The following is a 23,877-nucleotide window of genomic DNA, read 5'->3' as shown; positions in this document are numbered from 1 at the left end:
CTTTGCGCGAAATTCAAAAATAAACAAACAAACTAGTTCGAGGCTTGTTAGACAACAATAGTTATTACTTCTATGAGGGTGTGTGTGTGTGTGTTTCCTTATAGTAGAGCCATATCGGGTTTTCTGCTGAGTCCACCAAGATGTACCGAACACTTGGTTTCAGTGTTGTAGATCCGTAGATTTACTGTTGTACCAGCGATGGACTACTTCTATGATTCATTTAAGAGTTAGACAGAACGTCTATAATTGAAATTATTTAAATAAACTCATTTGTCGTAAATTAGTTTCAAAAGATTTGTTAGTTATTTCAATTATTGTATTTGAAGCTAGGCCCATAAGAAAATGTAGCCTACACAAAAAAATTCTACTCACTTATTAGAGAAATAAATAAATTTTCATTAACTTACTGAATCTTACGATATTTCTACTGAATATTAAAAAAACAAACTTGTCTAAAAATATAACGCGTTACAAAAATAAGTTAATATTAGTTGACTATGTTTCTATGTGCGTGTGTTTAAATGTGAGAAGTCTGTCAAACATAAGTCCTATTTAAAATCAATATATGCATTTGCAAGTTAATTCCACAAACCTAATAAGTATAAATTTATACTTGTGCACAACGCTCTCTATGACAAATTGCCCTTATTGGCTTTTATCTTTTTTTCTAGTAAAGTCGAAACGTTGTTTTTACTTTATCGGTAAAAATATTGATACCGTACCATGCGTTCGGAGATAAAATTTTATTACTCAAGTGTGGGTGTGTTTCTTCTAAACAAAGACAAGCTAGGATATCCGCTGAGTTCATCGCAATTTTATTTCAACTGGGTTTCTCATCATCAAGAAAAAATATATATATACACTTTATAGTTAGGATAGCTAATATTATTTAAGAATAATTTTAATACATCATAATAAAATCCAAAATAAACCAAATGCTTGTGAAATTGAATAACTGTGGGATGAAAGAAATATTAATCATAACAATTATATGTGCAAGGTAAGCCGAATCACTTAATTTTAAATATTTTTGTGAAGCGCTTTTCTATATACGGTTATGTTTATCCGATCTCATATGTTCAAAGCAGAAGAAAGACTTACGGTTCTGTCGTGAGCAGGGCAGAACTTTAATGTTGTAATATACCTAATTTTATTTTTAACATCTCTGGAGCCTTGGCCATTTGTCCTATGTTCTCTGCCTGTGGGATTTACATAGGGGTTGAGAGGGAGAAGCAGTTGAAGATACATTCCAAGCTTGACGACAACTGATCTAGCGGATCATCAGTTATAACAACGGAATCAAATACCCAAACAAAGACCTTTGTTAAACAGTGGTTTAGAATGTAATTACTGTTAATATTGCTTGTCTGATACTGTGTACTGAGTTTGTTCACTTGCGTCTTTAATTTTTTAATTGCCTGTTTGACTTTGAACATTTTCATGTTAACTTAAACCATATATTTTTACACTGTAATTTAAATATGTATTTCATTTTTTTATTCTCCCAGAACAATTCTTTGTATTTGTTTGCATACGTGTTCTAACTTAATTTTTAAGACTAGTGAAAGAAACAAAAACTTGATAATTAAAAACACATTTAGTGTTGTGTGATATATAGAAGTTTTCAACTGAGGGCTTGCATGTACGTTTGGAAGAATGACTGCTAGTAACTCTTTGAAATATATAGCTTGGCTGTATAAATTGATCTTGAATGACATAAAGTCACCCAAGCCATCAAAGCTAGTAGGAAAGTTAATAAAATTTAGGGTGTATTTATGAACATTAATTACAAATCAAAAGAGGTATGTAACCCTATAAAAACTATATTTAACAGGCTTAATAGTAATGTGTTATGACATGTATAGTTCACTCTGCTTTCCATAGAATTCCATTCCCATGCTCAGAAATTGACTTATTGGAAAAGGTTCCAAAGAGGGCCACTAGAATGTTTCAGTTGATGAAAGGGTTATCATGTAAGGATAGGTTAAGATCTTTTAACATGTTTTTGTAAAGGAAGGATAAAAGGTAATCTAATTGAGTTTTTACAGTTTTATATAGGTTATCAACAGGATAAATACCTTTGGTGTTTTTATTGCTCTGTTCTGCGGATGAGAAGACCAAACATGCATTTTAAGCCAGCAGCCTGTATGTCCAATCATTGTACACCATGTCACCATATATTTTACAGATCTATATCGCGTGTAAACTGAAAGTTTCTGCAGCCCATTACATATTTGCAAATTGTATGTTTTTTATTTGTATGAAGTGCAATGATTTGTGTATAAATTACATCTGTTGTGCATACATGTTTTGCCCATGCTTTATATTTGAATTAAGCATAGTCTAAAAAACAGTGAATTATTTTGCACTGAATCATTAAGTATTCGATGGAATGTATATACTTTACAACTTGTATCCAGTTATGATATCATCTGTTTTACTAGAGACCCCTTACTGTGACTTAAATGTTATGTAACATTCTCACAAAACTAAATGGAGATATCTGTTAAGTTTTTTTTTTTTGTAGACATTACAAAGATATGCAACACATTCTGTGACAAAACAAAGCAACAACATTTACAGGTCTAACTGGGTTCATTTGATTCATCTTTTCAGATAATAGAAGAATCAGTTATTTATTAAGAATCTTCAACATACGTATTTTAAATGCTATTTTAAAATTTTTATGTTACTTTGTGTTTGTCAGGGAAGAGCTTCAGCATCCATCACAACCTTAAAGCTAGCTTTTGTTGATTTTTTGTTGTTGTTTTTTGTTGACATACATAGTTTAAGATTTGTAAAGGCAGCCTAGGCTACATTGAAGATAGTTTTGTTTTTATAACAGTGTGATTGGTTTATGTATCAAGTCACCATCTGCAGTAGTAGAGTCAGTACCATACAGTAATCTTAGAGAATCAGTAATTTCTTTAAAAATAAAAGAGTAGTTTCAGATTTTACTTTTTCATTAAGGTAGGTAAGCACAAAAAATCTAAAGGGCAGAATTGTCCACATTTTGTATGTGTTATATTGTGTTATATCAAATTTAATGAGGATTTTTTGTGTTTAAAGAATAGAACTGAGCAGAATTAAAGCATTGAGTGAATTAAATAAAAGTTTTACAGATATTAATGATTCTCAGTTCAATATGTAATTATGTTTATAATTTATTGATAAACATTTTTAGCAGCATAATTATTCATTTAAGTGACATTAAGATTTACCCTTTTTCTAATGGATCTGTGATTGTTTCTTTTTAGTTTCCTTGTAAAAATCTCGCATGGTGACATTGATTTTTTGTTGTTTGCTCAACAGTGGCCTCCCACAGTTTGCACAGACGTGTCAAAAACGATTGTGGTGAGTAAGTTACAGGAGTGTGTACATCTATATATAATCTAATAATACTTGCATACAAAAAAATACGAAGAACATAGAAGATATACACAAAAATGAAAGTAGTTTATTGGAACTAGTTGATTTAACTAACAGAAAATATATTTTTTAAGGTCTTCTAAATGACAAGTTTGGTGTAAAAAAACAACAACTAAAATTGCTAAATATACAGTGCAAGCAAAATTTTAAAAAGACATATATAAATTTCATTAACACTTGTGTGTGAACATGTAATTTATTAAATTATTTAAGATGTTAGATGTAAATTGTTATGTTTTCTCATTAATTAATTGGTTTTATAATTTTTGAAGAAAATCCTAAAGAGTTTAATTATCAATTTAGATTAACCTATTTTAAATTGCAGAACATATACTTTTTTTTTGTCCAAAGCTGATAAACAAAAGATCTGATATTCATCTTCATGCTAAACAGGCAGTTATAAAAATGAGAAGTGGAAATTGTCACTGTGGTGCTAACTTTTAAAAATTATAAGATATTTAGATAATGTATATCAACTAATTTAAACAATATATCATCACTGAGGTTTTTGAAATATTATGTTTTTCATGGTATTTTTATATTTAAGAACTTAAAATTTATTCTTTATCAATCCACAGCGGTAGAATAAATATGTTAACTTAAATATGTCAAACATTTTGATAAAGGTTTCAGTGTAACTGGACAAAAATGTGTGTGGTTTTAGTGTGATTTTATAACAGTAAGTTTTCTCTTATATTATATCTTATATTTGCATTTCAAACTTGAACATTATACTTGTGTTTATTTCATCTTATAAAAACACCCAGTTTTGGGCTTTTATTGTACATATTTATAGTCCAGTACAGTTCACCTGTTATGACCCATGCTTACAGAAAATCACGTGTAACTGGTTAGTTAGTATTTTAAGACTAACAAAAATACCCACTAAATTTTTATAACCTGTCTTTAAAGTACCCTTTCAGTTTCGTACATCTTTCATGTTTTAATATCTATATCGTACGTTTGTATATGAACTAAACATTTTTGATATAGAAAAAAATTCTTTGTGTTTTGTAAATTATTAAGGAAATAGAGTTAGTCATATTTGTATGTTCTCTAGTGTAAAGTGCCTCCTGAAATTGACTATTGGATAATACATGGTTTATGGTAAGTGAAATGAACATTATTTTATTGTTGTTTTTAAAACAACTGAATTTATTACTCACATGAATAATATAATTTATGCTGAGATAACCTATTTTATACATTTATATAAATGTAATTTGTCTGATGACACTTGTATTAATCACTTTTAATGTGTTCCTATCAGCAGAACATTTGTGCATTCACTCTTTGAAATTCTTACGAAAAATTGCAGATATTGAATACCAATTACTCTAAATACTATAATAATCCAATACTAGTTAAAAAGTAATCTGGTAACATAACCAGGATTCATGACTTACAATAATCTGTTGCTAGCAAAACCCAAAGTCACAATGTTGGCAACGGTGCCTGTTGTTGTTTGTCAGGAAAGATAACCCAGCTGTTATATATGTTTCTGGGATGTTTAATATATCTAAATAATACCAGTTCTTACTTGCTTTTTTGTTTTTGAAAAATCCTAAATAGTATCAGTATTTGAGCATTTTATGATTTAAAAATGGAGAAAACTTTCAGTTATTATTATTTTTTTCATTACACTATCCAAGTAATATTTTATAAAAAAAAAACTGTTCTTCAGTAGAGGTCAATTTATATTGAATTTACAAAGTTTTTATTTTTATTCATTAAACAAAAAGAATATGAAAACCATATTATGATGGTTAACATTGTGACAATATTATAATGGTTAACATTGTGACAATATTATGATGGTTAGCATTGCGACAACAATATTATGATGGTTAACATTGTGACAATATTATGATGGTTAGCATTGTGACAATATTATGATGGTTAACATTGTGACAATATTATGATGGTTAGCATTGTGACAATATTATGATGGTTAGCATTGTGACAATATTATGATGGTTAGCATTGTGACAGTTCTGCAAAATATTTAAAATAAAAAAATATAGTTTTGTTTATCTCTTTTTTTTTTACAGAATTGTTATATATATTATAAATTAATTTCATAATTATCTTCCATATAGTGATCATAATTCAGAATTATTATTCCTCATGAAATGTAAATGATATTATGTTACATTTTATTTGTGAATAAAATGTTTAATGTCTTTTATCAGACCTTGCAGAAGCAAAATCTTTAGTTGGAAAATGTATGGTTTGATTTTCTTTTCTCTTTTTTCAACAGATATTAATCAAACTTCATTGTTGGTTGGCCCAAACATTTGAAAACTATTTATGTTATAAAACTGTATACACTTATTTCAAATATTAATTTTGAAAAATTATATTCTGCTAAATGTTTTTGCGAAGCAAAATTATGTACTTGTTAATATAACTGAAATTCTGATGAAACTTGCAGGCCTGGATGTCTGAAACAACCCAATCCCAGATTCTGTAACACAAGTTCCAGTTTTGATCTGAAGAAGATTCAGGTTTGCGTACCATATCAATTTTTTAAATGTTTAACTGTCAAGACTTGCAGATTATTAGGTATATATTTAAAGAACAGTATGTGCTTCTCATTGTACTTAATATTTTATTTATTATTACTCATGTTTTCTTAATGGTAAATAACATATTTATTAAGATAAGGAAAAAGAAATTGAATCAATTTTGATTATTGATTGCTGTGACTTAAGCCATCGAATGACATACTGATAATTGAAACTGTTTGTTTCCAAATGGCAGTTCTTGTACACCCACCATTTAGCAAAGTAAAAATTAAAACACCCACTTTTAACTTTTCAGGAGGTTATTAATTACTCTCTTAAACTTCTGTAAAGTAACTGACTTTTAGTACTTTTTACTGGAACCTAGTCTGTCTTCTCAAAATCTTAAACTTATTTTTTGTCCTGTTATTGTCATAATACAGAATAAGAAAATAAGAAGACCTTGTTTTATTGATTGCTCGAATAATCTTGTAGAAACTTCATTGAGAAAATAAATTTAGAGATTTGATTCCATTAGTGTAAGATAATCTTTCCATTTGTTTTAAGCCAACAGAGAAATAAAGCAAGAAATGATTTTAATAAAAGTCCATTGATGAAAAAAAAAATGAAGCTTCCAACCTATCCTTTCCCTGACATTAAAATCAAAGTGAGCTGAAAGAACAGACATATATTTATTAATTAAAAACTCCTGCACAACATATATAATCAGGACACTTGTACAGGGCACAACATGTATAATCAGGACACTTGTACAGGGCACAACATGTATAATCAGGACACTTGTACAGGGCACAACATGTATAATCAGGACACTTGTACAGGGCACAACATATATAATCAGGACACTTGTAGAGGGCACAACATGTATAATCAGGACACTTGTACAGGGCACAACATGTATAATCAGGACACTTGTACAGGGCACAACATACATAATCAGGACACTTGTACAGGGCACAACATACATAATCAGGACACTTGTAGAGGGCACAACATATATAATCAGGACACTTGTACAGGGCACAACATATATAATCAGGACACTTGTACAGGGCACAACATGTATAATCAGGACACCTGTACAGGGCACAACATGTATAATCAGGACACTTGTACAGGGCACAACATATATAATCAGGACACTTGTACAGGGTTCTTTCTTAAATTGACATTAAAACTCCTTTTAAGGAAGAAGTTACTTGTAAGTAGGAAAACTATGAATGCAACTTATTGAAAGTTTAACATTCTAATTCCTATTTTGATATTTTTAAGACCAAAAGTCTTAACTTTGTTTTCTTTCCTAAATACTTAGCTTTTAAAACAGCTATGTTTAATATACCAGTCTTTAATCCTGTAATTACTGATGAAGTTCATAGTACCCTTTTGAAGTTTTTTTTCTAATTAATTATACACCAAAGTGTGTGTGGGTCTATGAATTTGTTGGTTGTAAGGTTCATAACAACATGAACCCCAAAAACCACACAACCAAAAATATCATATATGTTGCAATTAGTTCACTTATTATTGTCAGGCTTTTATCACAAAACTATTACAAGTTTCTTATTTCCAAACAACAAATACCTTTTTCCTGTATAAAGATGTTAAACTAAGTAAGGAAAATCATGTTTCATACTTATAATTACAACTGTTCAACTTCTGTCACAGGTGAACAGATACTGCTTAAAAAAACGTTATTCTGACTCTTAACATAGTTTATGTTTTGTGCAACTGTGTTTGTTAGTTTGTTAATATGTTTGTGTGTAATCTAAAATTGTTTTATTCTAGCATCTTATTCCTGATTTGGAGAAAGAGTGGCCAAGTTTTTTTGTGGAAAGAAAAGAGTCAAATTTATGGTATGTACCATACCTATCTGTTGTGTGAATTCAAGGATGGTTTCCATTTCATGTCAACTCCGATGCATATGCAGTTTTCTCAAAAAATCAATAAGATTTAATTCATAGAAGAAATAAAATATCTTATTAATGTATGTATAACACTTGATTCTTTTAATTTGAATAAATTTGGGACCACAGAAGGATCCAAATTATGGGAGAACAGATATATCATTATCACTAAATTAATGGAGAAACATTTAAAAGGTGTAGAATTAGCTAAGATGTCATTTTGATGAAAATTTTGTTATCTGTCATTAGTTCCTTATAAACATTTGCCACCCAGCATTAACTACATTTCACCATATATTTCTTGCTGTTGTACCATCTTTCATCATCTGTCCCATAATTCATTGTGATGATTATTATCAATCAATCATTATGAACTTCTCATAATAAGCATCAACTTCACCCATTTGTAATAGTATATGACAAATACTATTGTACAGACATTTCTGGTGAACTTATTGTCAGTGTAATGTGCCGTGAAATCAGTAACTCATTGTCACATGTAATGCTTGCCATCCTTGTGTAATTCTTTATTATAATAACTGTCAACTTTCCAGTTTGAACTTATTTATTATATCTTCTACTATCATTTATTTATGTCCATATGATAGGAGAATTAAAGTAATGTTGTGAAAGAAGAAACGTGAAAATGTTTTAGATATAATTTGTTTTAAAGTTTAAAATTTAACTTGAGTCTAAAGGTTTTGTTTTACATGTAGTTCAAGGCCTTTACTGTACACTTAGTCACATCTTGCCACTAACTGATATCACTAATGATTTGTGGATTTTACTTTGTGACTAATTCTTCAAAATTTTGCATAAGAATAAGATTTTAAGGTAATTTAATTATTATATTTCTCAATATTATTTTAGATATAGAATCTTTAAATCCATGAATATCATGTTAATCTTAATCTCAAATATATTTTTTATGTGAAACTGTTTAAGAACATATTTTCTTTTAAAGTTATTATCTTTTCCAAGACAAAGGAAAATAAAATTTTATGTATATTATATTTAGAATTTAACCAGTAATTTTTGGACTGAAGGAACTATCTTTTCAACACATCATTATTCAAAAGTTAAATGGCATATGAGAGCTTTGTCGCTTTCAAGAATTTAAGATCTAATTAGAGACATCTGTCAACATTCAATTCATCTGTGCTAAAGCACCATAAAGAAGTTGCTGTCTCTGTTAGAACTAATTTGGTATTGAATTTTTGTGATGGGTTTTGGTGAAGAATTTCTTGTGGTCCTCTTACTGACAAATTTTATTTTTTCTAGCAATTGGGGTATTTTTATTTTCAGGTTTCTACCTTAGACTGTATGTTGTGTGATATTGAGTATATTTCTTCTCTTGTGAATGTTATTTACATGTTCCCTTGGCTTAATTTATAATAATGGTGGGTAATATATTTTAAAGAAATTTTTGTTATGTAGAGTGGCATTTTTTCACAAAGTACACAATCCCACTTCATTTTTGTCTTTCCAGGATATATCTTGCACACTTTCCATGGGTATTTATTTTTGGTTGAGAAATGTGAATGGGAAAATGTCTTGCCGTGCAGATGGTTCGTGTTTTCCTAGCCTATTTCCGTATATGACAGCTAGTCATGCAATTTGTTTAAGAGATGTAGGTAGTGACTAATTGGTTGCCTTCTTTTTATATAGCAACTCTATCTTAGGTATGGGTGAACTTTAGGTGCCTCTGATCTTGTCAGTTACCTAATATGTCACATGAGATGCTGTTCTGATTGAAAATGCCAATACCAGTGATTTGTCTGGTTGTATTGGTTTAAGTCTTTATTTGCAGACTGATCCCTCTTAATACAATCTAATGTACATATATAATGGTTTACAAGACTGGTCATATATTAAATTGCATAACCACGTGATAAAGTGCATTGCATCCTCAAATATTGTCATTTTAGCAGTAAGAGGTTTGTGACATGAAAAGTGTTAATGTTTTTGTTACTTAACCCTAGGAGGCAAAAATTAAATAATTTATCTACTATTTTTGCTCCAGTGTTAATGTGAGATCTTTAGAAAATATGTATTTTTTTTACAGCATTGTGAAGGTTGAATTCTTATAAGACATTTTTTAACGATAGGAAATATGAGTGGAAAAAGCATGGAACATGTGCAGCTGTTTTGCCTAGTCTCGGCACCGAAGAACTCTATTTCAAGAAGATTCTGGAGTTGAAAAAACAGTATGCCGTGCTAAAGTGTGTAGTTTATTTATTTTTATCTTTAACTTTTAATTTTTTTATTGAGTGTAGTATGCTACTTGAAACTTTCCATAGGACTTATCAAATTTATATTTAACCCAAAGCAGCATTAAATATCAAAATAAAACATTTTAACTAAAAATGTAAATTCTAGTATTTCTACCATTTTTCTTGGAACAGATTTTCGTGTAAGCTTAACATGTTAAACTCTTTGTGACATAGGTTATTGTGTTACATGAGTATTTTTAATCATATGATGCTCTCAGTATTGTTTCTTTAAAGAAGTGTGTGCACTGACTTAAAAAATACTATTCAGTTAAAACATGATGGAAAATGTTCTGAGAGAATCCTGGCTTTTTCAAGGATTTATCTGTGGTTACTAGCTGTTAGAATGTCGGGTGATAATGCATATTTGTGTCTTGTTTAATCTGTACAGCAGGTTTGATATTAAAACATACTTGTACATCTTGATAGAGTTGTTAAGCATATTTAGATCGCTCCATTTTGAAATAATGGACAGCTTGTGATCGAGTTAATTTAAATGAATAAAAAATATTAAATCAGTTTTTTACATACTAAGTTTTGTATAATATTTATATAATTTCAGAAAAAAATAAAATGTGTATGTGTGTGTGTGTGTGTGTTATAAACCTCACTGTATTCCAAAATTAAAAATGTATAACTATTATTCACCAGTCTTATAGTTTGGCACATTACACTGATTAGAACATTTGAGTCTCAATTTAAGAGTCATGAGTGTAATTCCCAACACAAAACATGTTCACTCGTTTAGCTGGATAATTATTATAATATGATTATTAATCCCATTATCTGTTGATAACGAGCAGCCCAAGAGTTTACAGTTGATCTGTCACTTCAAAATTAGAGACAGCCAGCAAAGATAGCCCTTATGTACTTTGCATGAAATTGAAAAACAAACAAATTCAAATTATTAAAAAAGAAGTGAATAATGTTTAATAAACTGCATTTGTATTGAGTAAGTAATGATGAAGAAAAAATGTAATTGAATAACCTCTTTCACTAAAGTCTAATTTGTTCCAATACATCTCTAGTTGGAATTAATTAAGTTCAAAAAGCTTTATACCATTCTAGAGTGTGGGACATGTCTGTCATGACCTAGTGATATAAACATTGTGTGACTTTGAACTAAGAATTTAGTGGTTCATGGCCTGTTGTGACAAAATCATCATTTACACATTGAGATCACAATTGCAATATAAAAGTGCTAGTTAAATCTCACTATTCAGTCAGTTAGGAGCAGTCTAGGAGATGGAGAATGCTATTAACTGCTTTCCATCTAGTTTATCAGTTCAAAATTAGAGATGGCTGTGAGAAGATAGAATTTTGTATAATGTTAAAAGAAAATTCTACAACAGAACTAAGTGATTTAATTTCATATCATTTGACACATTAAATGAAATGATTTCTCATTAGGTTAGAAAATAAGAAATTAATTTATATTTACTGACAGAAACTCTGTCCTATGGCTGGCTGTTTATTCTAGTAATTGCTAATCATAGCATTCACTTCTAATTGAAAAAAAAATCTAGAAAGAGAGAAATTTTTTTCAAAAAAGGTTTTTTCAACAAAGTACTTCATGGGAAAAGTGCAAGGATTATTCTGGTATATGTTGATAATGTTTTTGTGTTAAAAGTGGTACCCTTTATATTAAAAAATAAGTGTTTTTTTTAAGAACTCCAGTTTTTAGTACTATGTTTACAAGTTACATTAATAGAGATATAATGAAACCCTCATGTACAACCCTAGTCAAAGTTGTTTTTGTTGTGAGAAGACAACTTTTATTTAAAATTATGTTCTAGTGTAAAGAAATATTTGTTGCACACAGTACACTTATTTTTCTAATTGTTGGAATCTTGGGATGTACAAAGTGTGAAAGTTTTTATGGATTATTTGTTGTGGAGCTGTTCAACAGAGGGTGCTAGATTGTATTTATTACTTTGGTCACATACATAGATACATATATATACATACACACACACACACACACACACTTACATTATAGTAGGATTAAGAATAACCTCAAACATTATACACACTATTGTGGTTGTTTGAGTTACCTCAAACACATTAGGTATATATGTTATATCAAGACAACATTGGATTAAGTACAGCTTAAATGTATAAAATTGTTTTGTTGTATTGTCAGCTAGGAGTTTTTATAAGTAAATTATTGGGTTGAGGAATAATTTGTGAGCGTTTTTTCAAGTTAAAAAAATATATTCATAAATGAAACGCTTTCGCAAAATATTTCATGTCATTTGGTAGATAATTTTTTGCTCTAATAGATGGTGTGTTTGATTTTCATGTCTTTAATTTTTGCTTTCATTTTCAGCTCATTAAATGGAATGTCAAGTGGACAAAATCGAGCATTTTCAACACCATCTGCTTTTCGCATTTAATTTCTTGCAATTTCGTTTAAAACAATGCATACTATATACCTAGGTATTACATGAAATAAAGTATCATAATAAATGTTTTGGGTGTAATGTGTTCATGCATTGAAGTATTGTATAGTCTTGCATGTAATGCTTAAATGAAATTATTTAAAAACGCTCACGAATTATTCCTCAACCTAATAGTTTATTTACAATAAATATTAAAAAAAGGGAACATTATTTTCCTTTACAGAATATTCAAGGAACATGATATTTTACCTAGCAAAGAACAGTACTACATGGTAAGTGTTTATAAAATGTAATAGAAGTATTTACTCCATATCGATGACTTTTGGTGACCTGGATTTTATACATACACATGCATTTGGAAAAGGACATGCAATGCATTTTTTTTTATTGCATAAGAAAATTAATGTAAATGTTCTTATCTTGACACTTGCTTTTAAGCTGGTGTCCAGAAGTGCTTTTAATGGTAATATATCAGACTTTATTCTTTAAAGGTATAGTACTTTTTTGCACCTCAATAAATTGTTTTCATCATAACCCTATCACCACAGGTATTCTGTACTGTGCATAACAGAAGATTTTTAGTGTTTTACTTTCAAAATTTTATTGAACTGGTTTTGTTTGTTATACCAAGTAGTGTAGCACAAAATATTAGCTAATAATTCATATTTCAATACTACATAAGTTTTAAGATCTTAGGTTTATAAAGCAATATTTTAGAAAATCCTGAATTTCCACTATTGTGATATGTGTGACACATTTTCTCTAGGCATCTCCTCTTCTCTATTTTATCCATCACTCCTCCAATAACTACGAAATTAAACATAAATTACTCACTATAAAATTGCCATTGCTCAGACAAATCATAATTTGTATAGGCTTCAATTTGTTTGGTTACAGAGCTATGAAATAGAAAATTAGACCCCTCTTGCCACATCCACCTGTGACATCCTTTCTTTCAGGATTTTTTAATAGTTCTTTTACATTTAATTCTATATTATCTATAACAAATATAAAGCCAAGGGTTTCATATATGAAATGGCATATGTTGTTTTCTGAACAGAGAATTTTGAGTTTTTTTCAGTTAGCACAAGCATCATTCCCATAGGAAAGATAACAACTAGGTCGGATGAATTTGTAATGGCTCTTGTTGTGTAGTTAGAAAGTCAGAAAAGTGTGATACTTAGAAGAAATTGTCTGCTTTTGCATGTTATTATACTGTGTTCTCTGGTGGAGTATTTAATTAAATAAAAATTATTTAGTGTATTACTTCCATTGGTATAATAGAAGTAGGGTTAACTTTCATTCATGTTTAACAACAACAACAAAAAAAAAAAGGAATAATTGGGTAAGTATAGTAATTTCTTGTTTTTCATGTTTATTCTTTAGTTATATAAAAGTAAGTAAAAGAGGGATCTCTTTAAGTAAGTGAAACTTAGATTATTATTTGTGATGACGAAATATATAATTAGATTATTATTGTTTATTTTACATAATCTAATAAATATGTTTCATGAGGAACACACATGAGCTGCCCATGGGTAACATAATTTGATAATTTAATGTAACTTACAATACTAATTAGACATGGTTCAAAGGGCAATGAAGCAATAGAACTTAATTATAAATAGATGTATACCATTACAATTTAAAATTTACTTTGGATAAATGAAAGTAGTTTCATTTTATAGTTTGAAGTCATTCTAGAAAGAAGAAAAGGTATTTGTTTGCTGATTGCAAGGTCAGTCAAATTGACTAACACTGTGTAGAGTTAGGGTAGAGAAAATAACAGATAAAATATAAAGTTTTATTGAAATCAGACATTTGAAATGTATTTAGGAGATGTTTTAGAGAGATTACACAAGTGAAATTTGGAAGGAATAAAAGTGTTTTTAATCATAATGTGAAAATCACTTTCCACATGGACTATTCAAAAGATATACTTCATATATTCAAGAAAAAAAATTTTTTGTCCATGTAAAATGCTTCATATAAAATACAACTTTTTATATGTTAAATACTGCCAAATTTTGTGAAGATATACATACTATATTAAAGGTTAGAAGTATCAAATCTATAAAAACTACAAAAAGCCCAAAGAAGTCAAGTGGTAGGTCAAATTGATCAACCCCGTATTAAGAGAATTAACCACAGAATTTGAAATTTATAACTGCATATAACTTAACTCAAAATAACACTATTTTATTTCTCTTTCTGTTTAAAATAATATTTATTGCAATCATTAAATGAAAAGTCATTATTCTCAATCTAGCTAGATTGCTAGGTTAGATATTATAGAGAGGGGGCCTTCTTTGTCCAATTAAAATCCTGTGCTTTCTCATCAGGTTTCAGATTCCAATTTGATATAAAAGTCTAAAATAACTAAAAATCAAAGAGTGAAGTCGAATATAATTAGACATACAATATAAAAACTATTATATATGTTTATAAGTTACTACTGATAATACTGTATATTAATAAATCCCTTTGTTAAGTCCCTTAGTTCTGATTTGCATTGTTCAAATTCCACACCTCAGGAGTCATAATACAAAGCTATTTTATTGAAGTTGATTGTGATATGTTGAGAGTAAGATTCTGATTGGCTTCTGTCTGTTACTACTCAAGATAATCTGTGTTATAGTTGTGAAACTAAGAGAATCTGTGTCTTTGTAATAACTGTGCCATTAGGGAAATCAATCCAAAAGTTAAAGTGGTTGTTTAACAACTTAATCACATGAAAAATGTTAGAAAAACAAATATCAGCATTTGGTTCAATGGATTAGAGAACACTTGTCTAAAGTCCTTGGTTAGAGATCATATTTGTATGACATGTATCATGTTTTTCTTCTTTTCTTTTGTAGTTGGACGATATCAAAAATGCTCTATACAGTCATTTTAATGTTCGCATTCTTGTTAAATGTAAAAATGCAAAGGTAAGTTGGTTTAAGATATACATGTATTTTTGTTATAAAAACTTTGAATGTCAAAAAATATTAATATCACCAGAAAAAAAAAAGTGGAAAATCAACAGAAAATTTAGCTTTTGAACCAAAAGATAACATAATTGTAAATAAAAATAAGGCACATTCATAATCTGCAAAAAAAAAGCAGTACCTAAAGTAATTAACACCATTCACTAAAAACTTCAATTTTTGATGCAATGTCAAATTTAGTTATGCCATCATAGAACCTTAGGGTTAACATGTTCATGTTTCTTAAGCCAGAAATTACCAAACGTTTATTTCACAGATATTCTGCTAAGTTTATTTACAAGATCTTGCTAAATGTTACTTTTTGCTCATATCCATAGTATAAAGTTGAATAGGTGTTGTTTTTTTTTTAAATAATAATTTTGTTTTTCTCATACTTGATAAACATGTATTTGAGGAAAAATGTAACATTGATTTAAAGCATTAATGCTCTGTCTTGTCTGGAACTGTAACATTTGTTTTAAATTTGTCAGAACAAATGTTGGCTGATGAAACTTCATTATTTTCTCACAAAGTTAGATTTATTAAGATTCTGTGAAAATAGCTACTCTAAATACATATGTGAATTTGGGATTGATCTCAAATTCAAATGGAATTTTATTCCAAAATAATGTTTTATAAATACGTATTATATAATTTCTGTTATAGCTTTTTATGTTGTATTTTATAGCTGCAGTGGGGATGCAACTGTATCCACAATCAATTTTATACACTATAAAACTTTTAGAAGCTACCTATAAAGGCCACAAATCACAAGGCTTATTTAATAAAGAAAAATAAAATATTTGTTTGAAACATTAGCTCTGCAAGATGTAATGTTACATACTTTAAACCACTCTTTGAACTCCTAACATTATTTCCCTACTGTCATTGCTTTTGGACTTTGGCGTTCCTCTTTGCACCTTCAATAATATCAAGTGGGTCCACCATGATATAGCTTTAACTTGAATGTGTCTAGTATTTCTTGATGATAACATAAGTTATTTCCAGTTATCTACAATCAGTTACAATAAATAAGGGAAAAAAAACTTTACATTATATGGTATAAGCTATCATGTTATCTTGTATGTTAGTGTAAGTATAGTTGGTTTGTCAGTTTGAAACTTTCTTCCATAGGGGTTTGATCGTCCTCTCCTGTCTTCAGTCCGAATCTGTATGGATGTGAACTTCACACTGATTGATTGCCCAGTTTTGTTAAAGGAATGTAAAGCTGATTCTATTTTGTATTTACCTGTAAAACCAGGTGATAAAAACTTTTCTCAACCTCTGACTTATGCTCAAGTGATGCTACATAGCTATGGAGGTATTGAAGAGTAGGATAAGCTGCCAAACCTAAATAATTTCAAGATTCATAAAAGATCAACAATATTGGAAATGGATAGTACATACATGTCAAAACAACCTGGTGGCATTAAGTTAAAATAGCTTATCAATGCCTATATAAACTTTAACTCTCTGCATATGGGCTTATTCATTTTAAACGACCTTTTAACCATGAACCTGTACATGATATAACTTTTAATGTTTTTTGTATATCTTCAGGAAGTTAGCCAAGCTTTTAGTAAACTGATATCTTAAGTATTTGTACAACAAATTTGTCTGTGGATTTTTGTAATATAATCTGGTAAAGACTAGTCTGAATGTAATTTTTCTCTTCAGATTAAAAAAAATTGTTTTTCATCTAACAGTTTTTAAAATCACTTAATCTCTTAAACTCTCTTAACTGAATTATTGTTTTTAGTAAAGGTTTATATTTTGTCCATTATTTTCTTCACATGTGCACCGTATTGTCTCGCACTTTATTTTATCAAACTTGTAACCACCAGAAGAAAATGTGGAATAACTTTAAGTTTTACTTTTTTCCTTCTATAATTACCGTAGATTATAATGGAAAATTGATTATTCCAAAAATTTCAAGCTTGTAACGTTTTTTACATCTGTTTTTATTTTACTTCACTGTTTCACTGCTCTTTGAACTTTATCTCACTACTAAACAAGTGTAGCTTGTGTTTTCTTATCTAAACTAAGGCATTTCTAATTTTTATATTTTAAGTACTTTTGTGATGATAAACATGAGGGCAAAGCTCTGGTAACTGCACTCAACAAACTGTTGATAGTATCATTATTATGATGTCACGTAAATGGTCTTTATGTTCAGCAGGTTTGCTTCAGCTGGTAACAGTAAAATAAATGTAGGAAATAGATGCAAAAAGATTAGAAGTACAATATTTCAGGAGAAGTACTTTAGACTTTTATGGTCACTACTAAGAAGGAGAGAACAGTAATAACTTTATTTCATATTTTTCAACCATTAAGTTTCTTGAAGGTTACAAGGTTGGTCAAATTGACTGATCCCATATAGAATTTAGAGAAAATAATTGATACAATACAAAGCTGTCCTGTAATGAAGCATTTGATGTTGTTTATGGAGTTTTAGAGATTTGTATAAAAGAAATTTGAATATTTTCAGATGAGAATAAGTATTTTTGATCTTAACATGAAAAACACTTTGCACACTCAGTATTCTGACTCCATATATTCATGGACGTATTTTTAGTCGAAGTACTTAGTTAAAAATTCTGATATTGTTTCTGTAAATGTCTTAATATTTATTAAAAGCTTGAAAACTTTTCTAAAGTTAAAGATAACATGCCAATAGTTATAATATGGAAATTAATTGTCACTTTGGGTCAAATAATTGTTGTAATCTAGAGAGGTAGTAGAAAAAAAGAAAGTACATTTTGATTGTAACCTTGTAAAAAGATTGTGACTGTACACTTACACTTACCCATGTGCACAGCTATAATAAATCTTAAATAAAGATTTAGTTTCAAATTTCACACTTAAAATGGACATTAACTTTATTGTCTTTAATCATTATGGCCTGGATATTTTACTGTAACCACAGTAATGAAGTTTTACAAAAACATTTCATCAATTTATAAAAATTGTAAGTTTTGAAATATTTAAATACAGATAGTTCCATGAAAGGGTATGTAGAATTCACTGTAGGGTGTTTTTGAATTTTTTTCATTGGTACTTATTGCATGATTTAATTTATTAATATTCAACCCTGAAGTTAAACACACTGTACTTTGTGATTCTTATATGGGTCTCAATAGTTTAAAATATATTAGTGTTTCCTTAAGTGGTTTAATTTGTTTCACCACAAGTGAATTATCTGTACTTGTGGACTAGTACTGTGATTCCCAATTGCTTGTCTGTGTTAAGGCCCAGTATAAAATAAGTTTTGTGAAATTTGTGGTTTGAACATGTACATGCTAGGAGCAGTTTAAAGTGTATTTTCTTCTTAGTTCATTGTAAAATAAGGTAGTCTAACTTTGGAGACACAATTTTTGATAACTTCTACCCATCTAGTTCAACACCCCTTACTAGCTGTGGATAAATATTTGCATACTTTGTTAGTCATTTACTGTATTATAAACCCACAAGGGCTATATCCTTATATTCTTTGTTATACATGAGTTATTTTACAAAGTATTTGTCAGTTTATGAAATGAAAAATGGTTGGAACCTATTGAACTAATATATCCTAATTTATTGTTTTGCAAGTTACTGATAATTCTGATACATGTTGTGATTATAAGCTGTGAGGAAGGCTCTTTTCTTGTTTTGAGAGAACATACCAGATGAAAAATATATTGCTATACATAATATTTTTGGAATAATAAATAAGGTGTGCAATACACCTTTACAAAATTAATATATTTGTTATTAGAATACAAAATGTTGATGTTATATACATGTTGCCTAGTTGTTGCCAAATTCTTAATATATTGTGTTTGGTTTAATTTGTTTTGACTTTTGTGCAAAGTTACACAATAGCTATATTCACTAGCCATCCCAACCAGAGAGAAGGAAATTATTCAATAAAACCCACTACCAACTCTGGAACTATTCTTTTACCAACAAATAATGGGACTGACCATCACATTATATGGTTCCCACAGCTAAAATGGTTAGCATGGTCTGTGATAAGGATTCATAGCTATGAACCTCAGGTTATGTGTCAAGCTTCCTAACCACCATGCCTTCATTTTTTTTATTTGTTGTTAGGAAGATCAAGAACTAAAAATCAGTATTCAAGTGGTACCTCATTAAAATACATAATGGAAATGGAGTTATTGACACTAAGAACACCTTTCTTGCATATGCAAATAACATGGGTATGAAAAATTTGTTCAGCACTTTTCACTACCTTAACTGTAAAATAATATTTGAACTTTTTTTCTTACAGTATTATTTCTCAAACAAAATAAAGGGAGGGGTAGTCTATCACTGACAAAATAAAAGGTTCAGAATTTCATACTAAGTTATCATAATGTAAATTCTACAGTTTTGGGTGTTTCAACTAGTTTTAACAAAAAAACATCTTTTGTAGCACATACAAAAATATCTAAGCAATACAAGTAAAGCCACAGGTTGAATATGAATATAGTAATCAAAGTTTATAAAATGTGCAAACATAATGAGGCAAAACAGTATTGTATTATGAACATGAAAGATGACTTGGACAATGTGTTTTCATAAAAACAGATTTATTTTATTATACATTCTGTACTGCATGAAGTCAATTTCATTTAACTTGGGAAGACCTCTGTCAGTGAGTCTGTCTTGATATTTTTTTAAACTTTTGTCTAATAATTTATTTTATGATGATAAATTATATTATGTGTTCTTTACTGTATGAAATGAATTCCATTTAATCTGAGAAGACTTAATTAAGGTTAGTGAGTCTGTCTTGATTTTTTTAAATTTTGTCTAGTAAAACTTTATGATAATAAATTTACTTAATAATTGCCTTTTACTTTGAGACTGGTATGTATCTTTATGTACAATCACTTTAGTTGTTTAGTGAACTTTTTATGAATAACTGAATGTAGAGTTTTGTTACTTAATTAAACATAAAAAAATAATGTAATTTTCCTGATTTTGTGGTTCATTGTTGTGATTGTTCATGAAATATTAAACATATAATATTCATATATGCCAAAACGCACACAACAGAAAACAACTTGTATCAAAACATGCATTTAATGCAGTATTAGATATGTTTAAAAAAATTTGAATATGCTTGTTGTGCTAAATATATCACCTAAGTAATTTGTAAATTTATTTCTTTAAATTTTTTGTACATCTTGTAAGTGAAAAGAATATTACATATTTGTGAAGACATCATTTTTTATTACAACTATTATTTGTAAATCCTATGACATTTAAGTAAAAATAGAACTGTACTTAAATAATTTGGGTTGTACCATCTAACAGCAATTGAAACTCATGAATTTTGTATGCAAGGTCAGGTTTCAACTCTTAGTATTTACTAGAATTGGTTATTTTAAGAAGAAAGATAATTAACCCTAAAACCAAGAAACCTGAACTGATTAGGATCACTTATATTGAGATTGAGTGCAGTATATTAAAACAATTTTGAATATGAAAATAACCAAGTAATATGATAATTATAGCTGATATAAAGTCTTGTATCAGAACTACGTTTTGACATTGTTTAATATTTCATAAGTAGTCTTCGGATTTACAACGCTAAAATCAGGGGTTCGATTCCCCTCGGTGGGCTCAGCAGATAGCCCGATGTGGCTTTGCTATGAGAAAACACACACACATAGGTAATGTAATACCCACAAAAAGGGATCACATTTAGGAAGGGCATATAACAGCCCTTTCCAGTCTACAGTATTCATTCATTCGAGCGTAAAGATGTGTTCAGATTGAAGGTTTAAAATTTCCAAGATGGAGATATATCTTGTACTTAATGGTATTGGAAAACAATCGAATATTGATCACCTTGGGACATTATTACGCCATTATTTTAATTTTAAAAGAATATTAAAAATAAAGTTGATGTTTCTATATTATAAAGAAACTTCGGTGTAATTTAACGCTTTTGACGAAAACTGTACTCGTACAAGGATGTCTGCGAAAGATATTTTGCACAAGAACATACTGAAAGCTTATACTAGTTTTGTTTTGCTTTTTTTTTTTAAAGGCCTAACATCAGGTTGTAAATGAACTTTATGAGTTTACTTATTGATAGTACCAAGTTCGACTGTAAGATAAAGTTTAACCCAAACTGAACTAAATTAAATCAAAATACTGCACAAAATTAGTGTTAATTTATATCTATCGAATAGAAGTCGTACATAATAAAGACGTAACTAATGTTGGACTTAAGTATGTCGACATCCGCCTTATGTTTACATTGTTTGATATGCATGCATATTTATAGAGTAATATGCTCGCACATTTTCAGGGCAGACATAACCGGGTATTATTATTATCTATTAATAATCTACTTTCAGCATGTGACAGTATTTTACAACAATCAACAGGCTACGACGTTTCGACCATTGGTGTGATCATGATAAAGTATACAAATGTTTGCAGTAAAAATTGTTTTTATTATTATTATTATATATAATTATAATAGTAATAATAACAACAACAACAACATAAACATGTGTCGGCCCGGGATGGCCAAGCGTGTTTAGGCGTGCGACTCATAATCTGAGGGTCGCGGGTTCGAATCCCCGTCGCGCCAAACATGCTCGCCCTTTCAGCCGTGGGGGCGTTGTAATGTTTCAGTCAATCCCACAATTCGTTGGTAAAAGAGTAGACCAAGAGTTGGCGGTGGGTGGTGATGACTAGCTGCCTTCCCTCTAGTCTTACACTGCTAAATTAGGGACGGCTAGCCCTCGAGTAGCTTTGTGCGAAATTCAAAAACAAAAACAAACAAGCAAAAGGTTGTGAACTTGTCGCATCAATGATTGAAATGTCATACCTGTGTAAAAACGAACTTGTAAATTGTAGTAAAATATGCTTTATCAGCAAGTAAACTTAAATAGTACTGTTTATGAAGATACTGTAGCATGTAAAGTAGAAAGTTTCATAATTACCAGAAGATTAAGTACTATTATTTTTAAATTTGTGTATTTCGTACACATAGTAGGTACTGATACCTTCTAAATCGGTGGCTGCACTCTACATCACCTGAGTTCTCATTACTGCAGCAAGGCATTTATCATTACTCTAACCAATAATATTTAAGTTTCAATTCATTAGAACCAATGATGTGTTTCCAAGCGTGTTTTTTTAATTAATGTTAAAAATTGTCTCATGGTTGTGGATTCTATTTAAATTATTCAGGTATATGTGAAGTATGAATAATTTTTATTAGAGAATATGATTACACTGAATATAGTTTCATATTTTACTGAAACACACAAGTTAATATTTTAATTTAGTGATCTGATTATTTAATAATTATAAGTATTTTTAGGTGACTTAAGCCTAATATCAATAAACTTACAACAGGCTTTTACGTAATGTGACTTGTTTTTAATGCCTAAAGAAATTAGGCCTAACAGGTGTTACTTAGGTACGGTATCAGAGTAGGCCCGATATTGTGATAACAAGCAGTGTTGTTGGATTGCAATTACATAAAATGTTTACTAAAGTAACGTTTGATGAAGTATTGTGACGCTTCCTCTTTTTTTTTTAGTTTCACACGTGGTCGCAGTATTTACAATATTCACATATTCTTTAATATAATCTTTAGGATAATTATTTTTGGTCTGTTTATTAATATGAATTTTAATGCTTCATCTTAAACCTGTTCTTTCAACTGACGGAATATTTTCGGCAGTGGATCAGTGATTATTTAGCCGGTGCATGCTATTTTGGAATCCCTCTGCTATGTTTTGTCAGTGAATATGACGTTATAGTTACGGTTAATAGAGGCAATTAGTTCTATAAGACCAGTTAATAAAGCAGAGAACAATATTTCGGCCTTCTTAGGTCATCTTCAGGTTAACAAAGAGAGAATGTAACTGGTTTTTGAATAAATTTGGTATTAACTGGAATGTCATATCTTGTTACTAGTTTTTGCCAAATGTTGGTTACGATGAAGACAAACTTCATGTTCAACAACAACAACTATATACAAAAAAATGGCCTAAGCATGGGAAACCCAGTATCATCAGTTCTAGACAATATTTTTGTGACACAAGTTGAAACACAAGCAATTAACACAGCATTACATCCACCACTATACTGTAACAGATATGTAGATGACACAATATAGAAGTCGTGGCAATTGTTGCATTGTATTTTATAAATGTTGGTGTTGTGATTGTCAGTGTAGTGTTTTACATAGTTTTGTACCTGGTTTTTGAATAAATTTAGTGTTTACTGGAATGTTGTGTTTTGTTATCAGTTTTTTCCAAATGTTGGTTATGTTTCCGTTGATGTCGAGAATATATGGTATACAGCAATGTAAGGTGTTATAGTTTATTGTATCTTAGGATTTATTATTATTTGTT

General features: G+C 29.4%; 1 protein-coding gene across 2 annotated transcripts; it reads left to right on the top strand.

Moving 5' to 3' along the window:
• Positions 1-783: 783 nt before the first annotated feature.
• Positions 784-20,459, top strand: LOC143231098 (ribonuclease Oy-like). 2 transcript variants are annotated; one of them, XM_076465658.1, is made up of 9 exons: positions 784-1,000; positions 3,258-3,354; positions 4,490-4,536; positions 5,864-5,936; positions 7,740-7,807; positions 9,967-10,080; positions 12,754-12,802; positions 15,389-15,460; positions 16,634-20,459. In XM_076465658.1, exons 1-9 carry the CDS (start codon positions 936-938, stop codon positions 16,832-16,834), a joined length of 786 nt encoding a protein of 261 aa, XP_076321773.1. In that variant the 5' UTR covers positions 784-935; the 3' UTR covers positions 16,835-20,459. The 2 variants fall into 2 exon arrangements, with proteins under 2 accessions (XP_076321773.1, XP_076321774.1); XM_076465659.1 differs by having other exon boundaries at positions 860-1,000; positions 3,313-3,354.
• Positions 20,460-23,877: the final 3,418 nt, after the last annotated feature.

The sequence above is a fragment of the Tachypleus tridentatus genome, chromosome 10 (genome assembly GCF_004210375.1).
Source record: "Tachypleus tridentatus isolate NWPU-2018 chromosome 10, ASM421037v1, whole genome shotgun sequence".
NCBI lineage: Eukaryota > Metazoa > Arthropoda > Merostomata > Xiphosura > Limulidae > Tachypleus > Tachypleus tridentatus.
Note: the sequence above shows the minus strand (reverse complement) of the source record. Positions and strands in the feature narration are given on the sequence as shown.

Coding starts and splice junctions, on each gene's coding strand:
- LOC143231098 (XM_076465658.1), top strand. CDS start 936: ATGCTTGTGAAATTGAATAACTGTGGGATGAAAGAAATATTAATCATA. Junction 1,001..3,257: donor ATAACAATTATATGTGCAAG/GTAAGCCGAATC, acceptor GTTTCTTTTTAG/TTTCCTTGTAAAAATCTCGC. Junction 7,808..9,966: donor AGAAAAGAGTCAAATTTATG/GTATGTACCATA, acceptor TTTTAACGATAG/GAAATATGAGTGGAAAAAGC.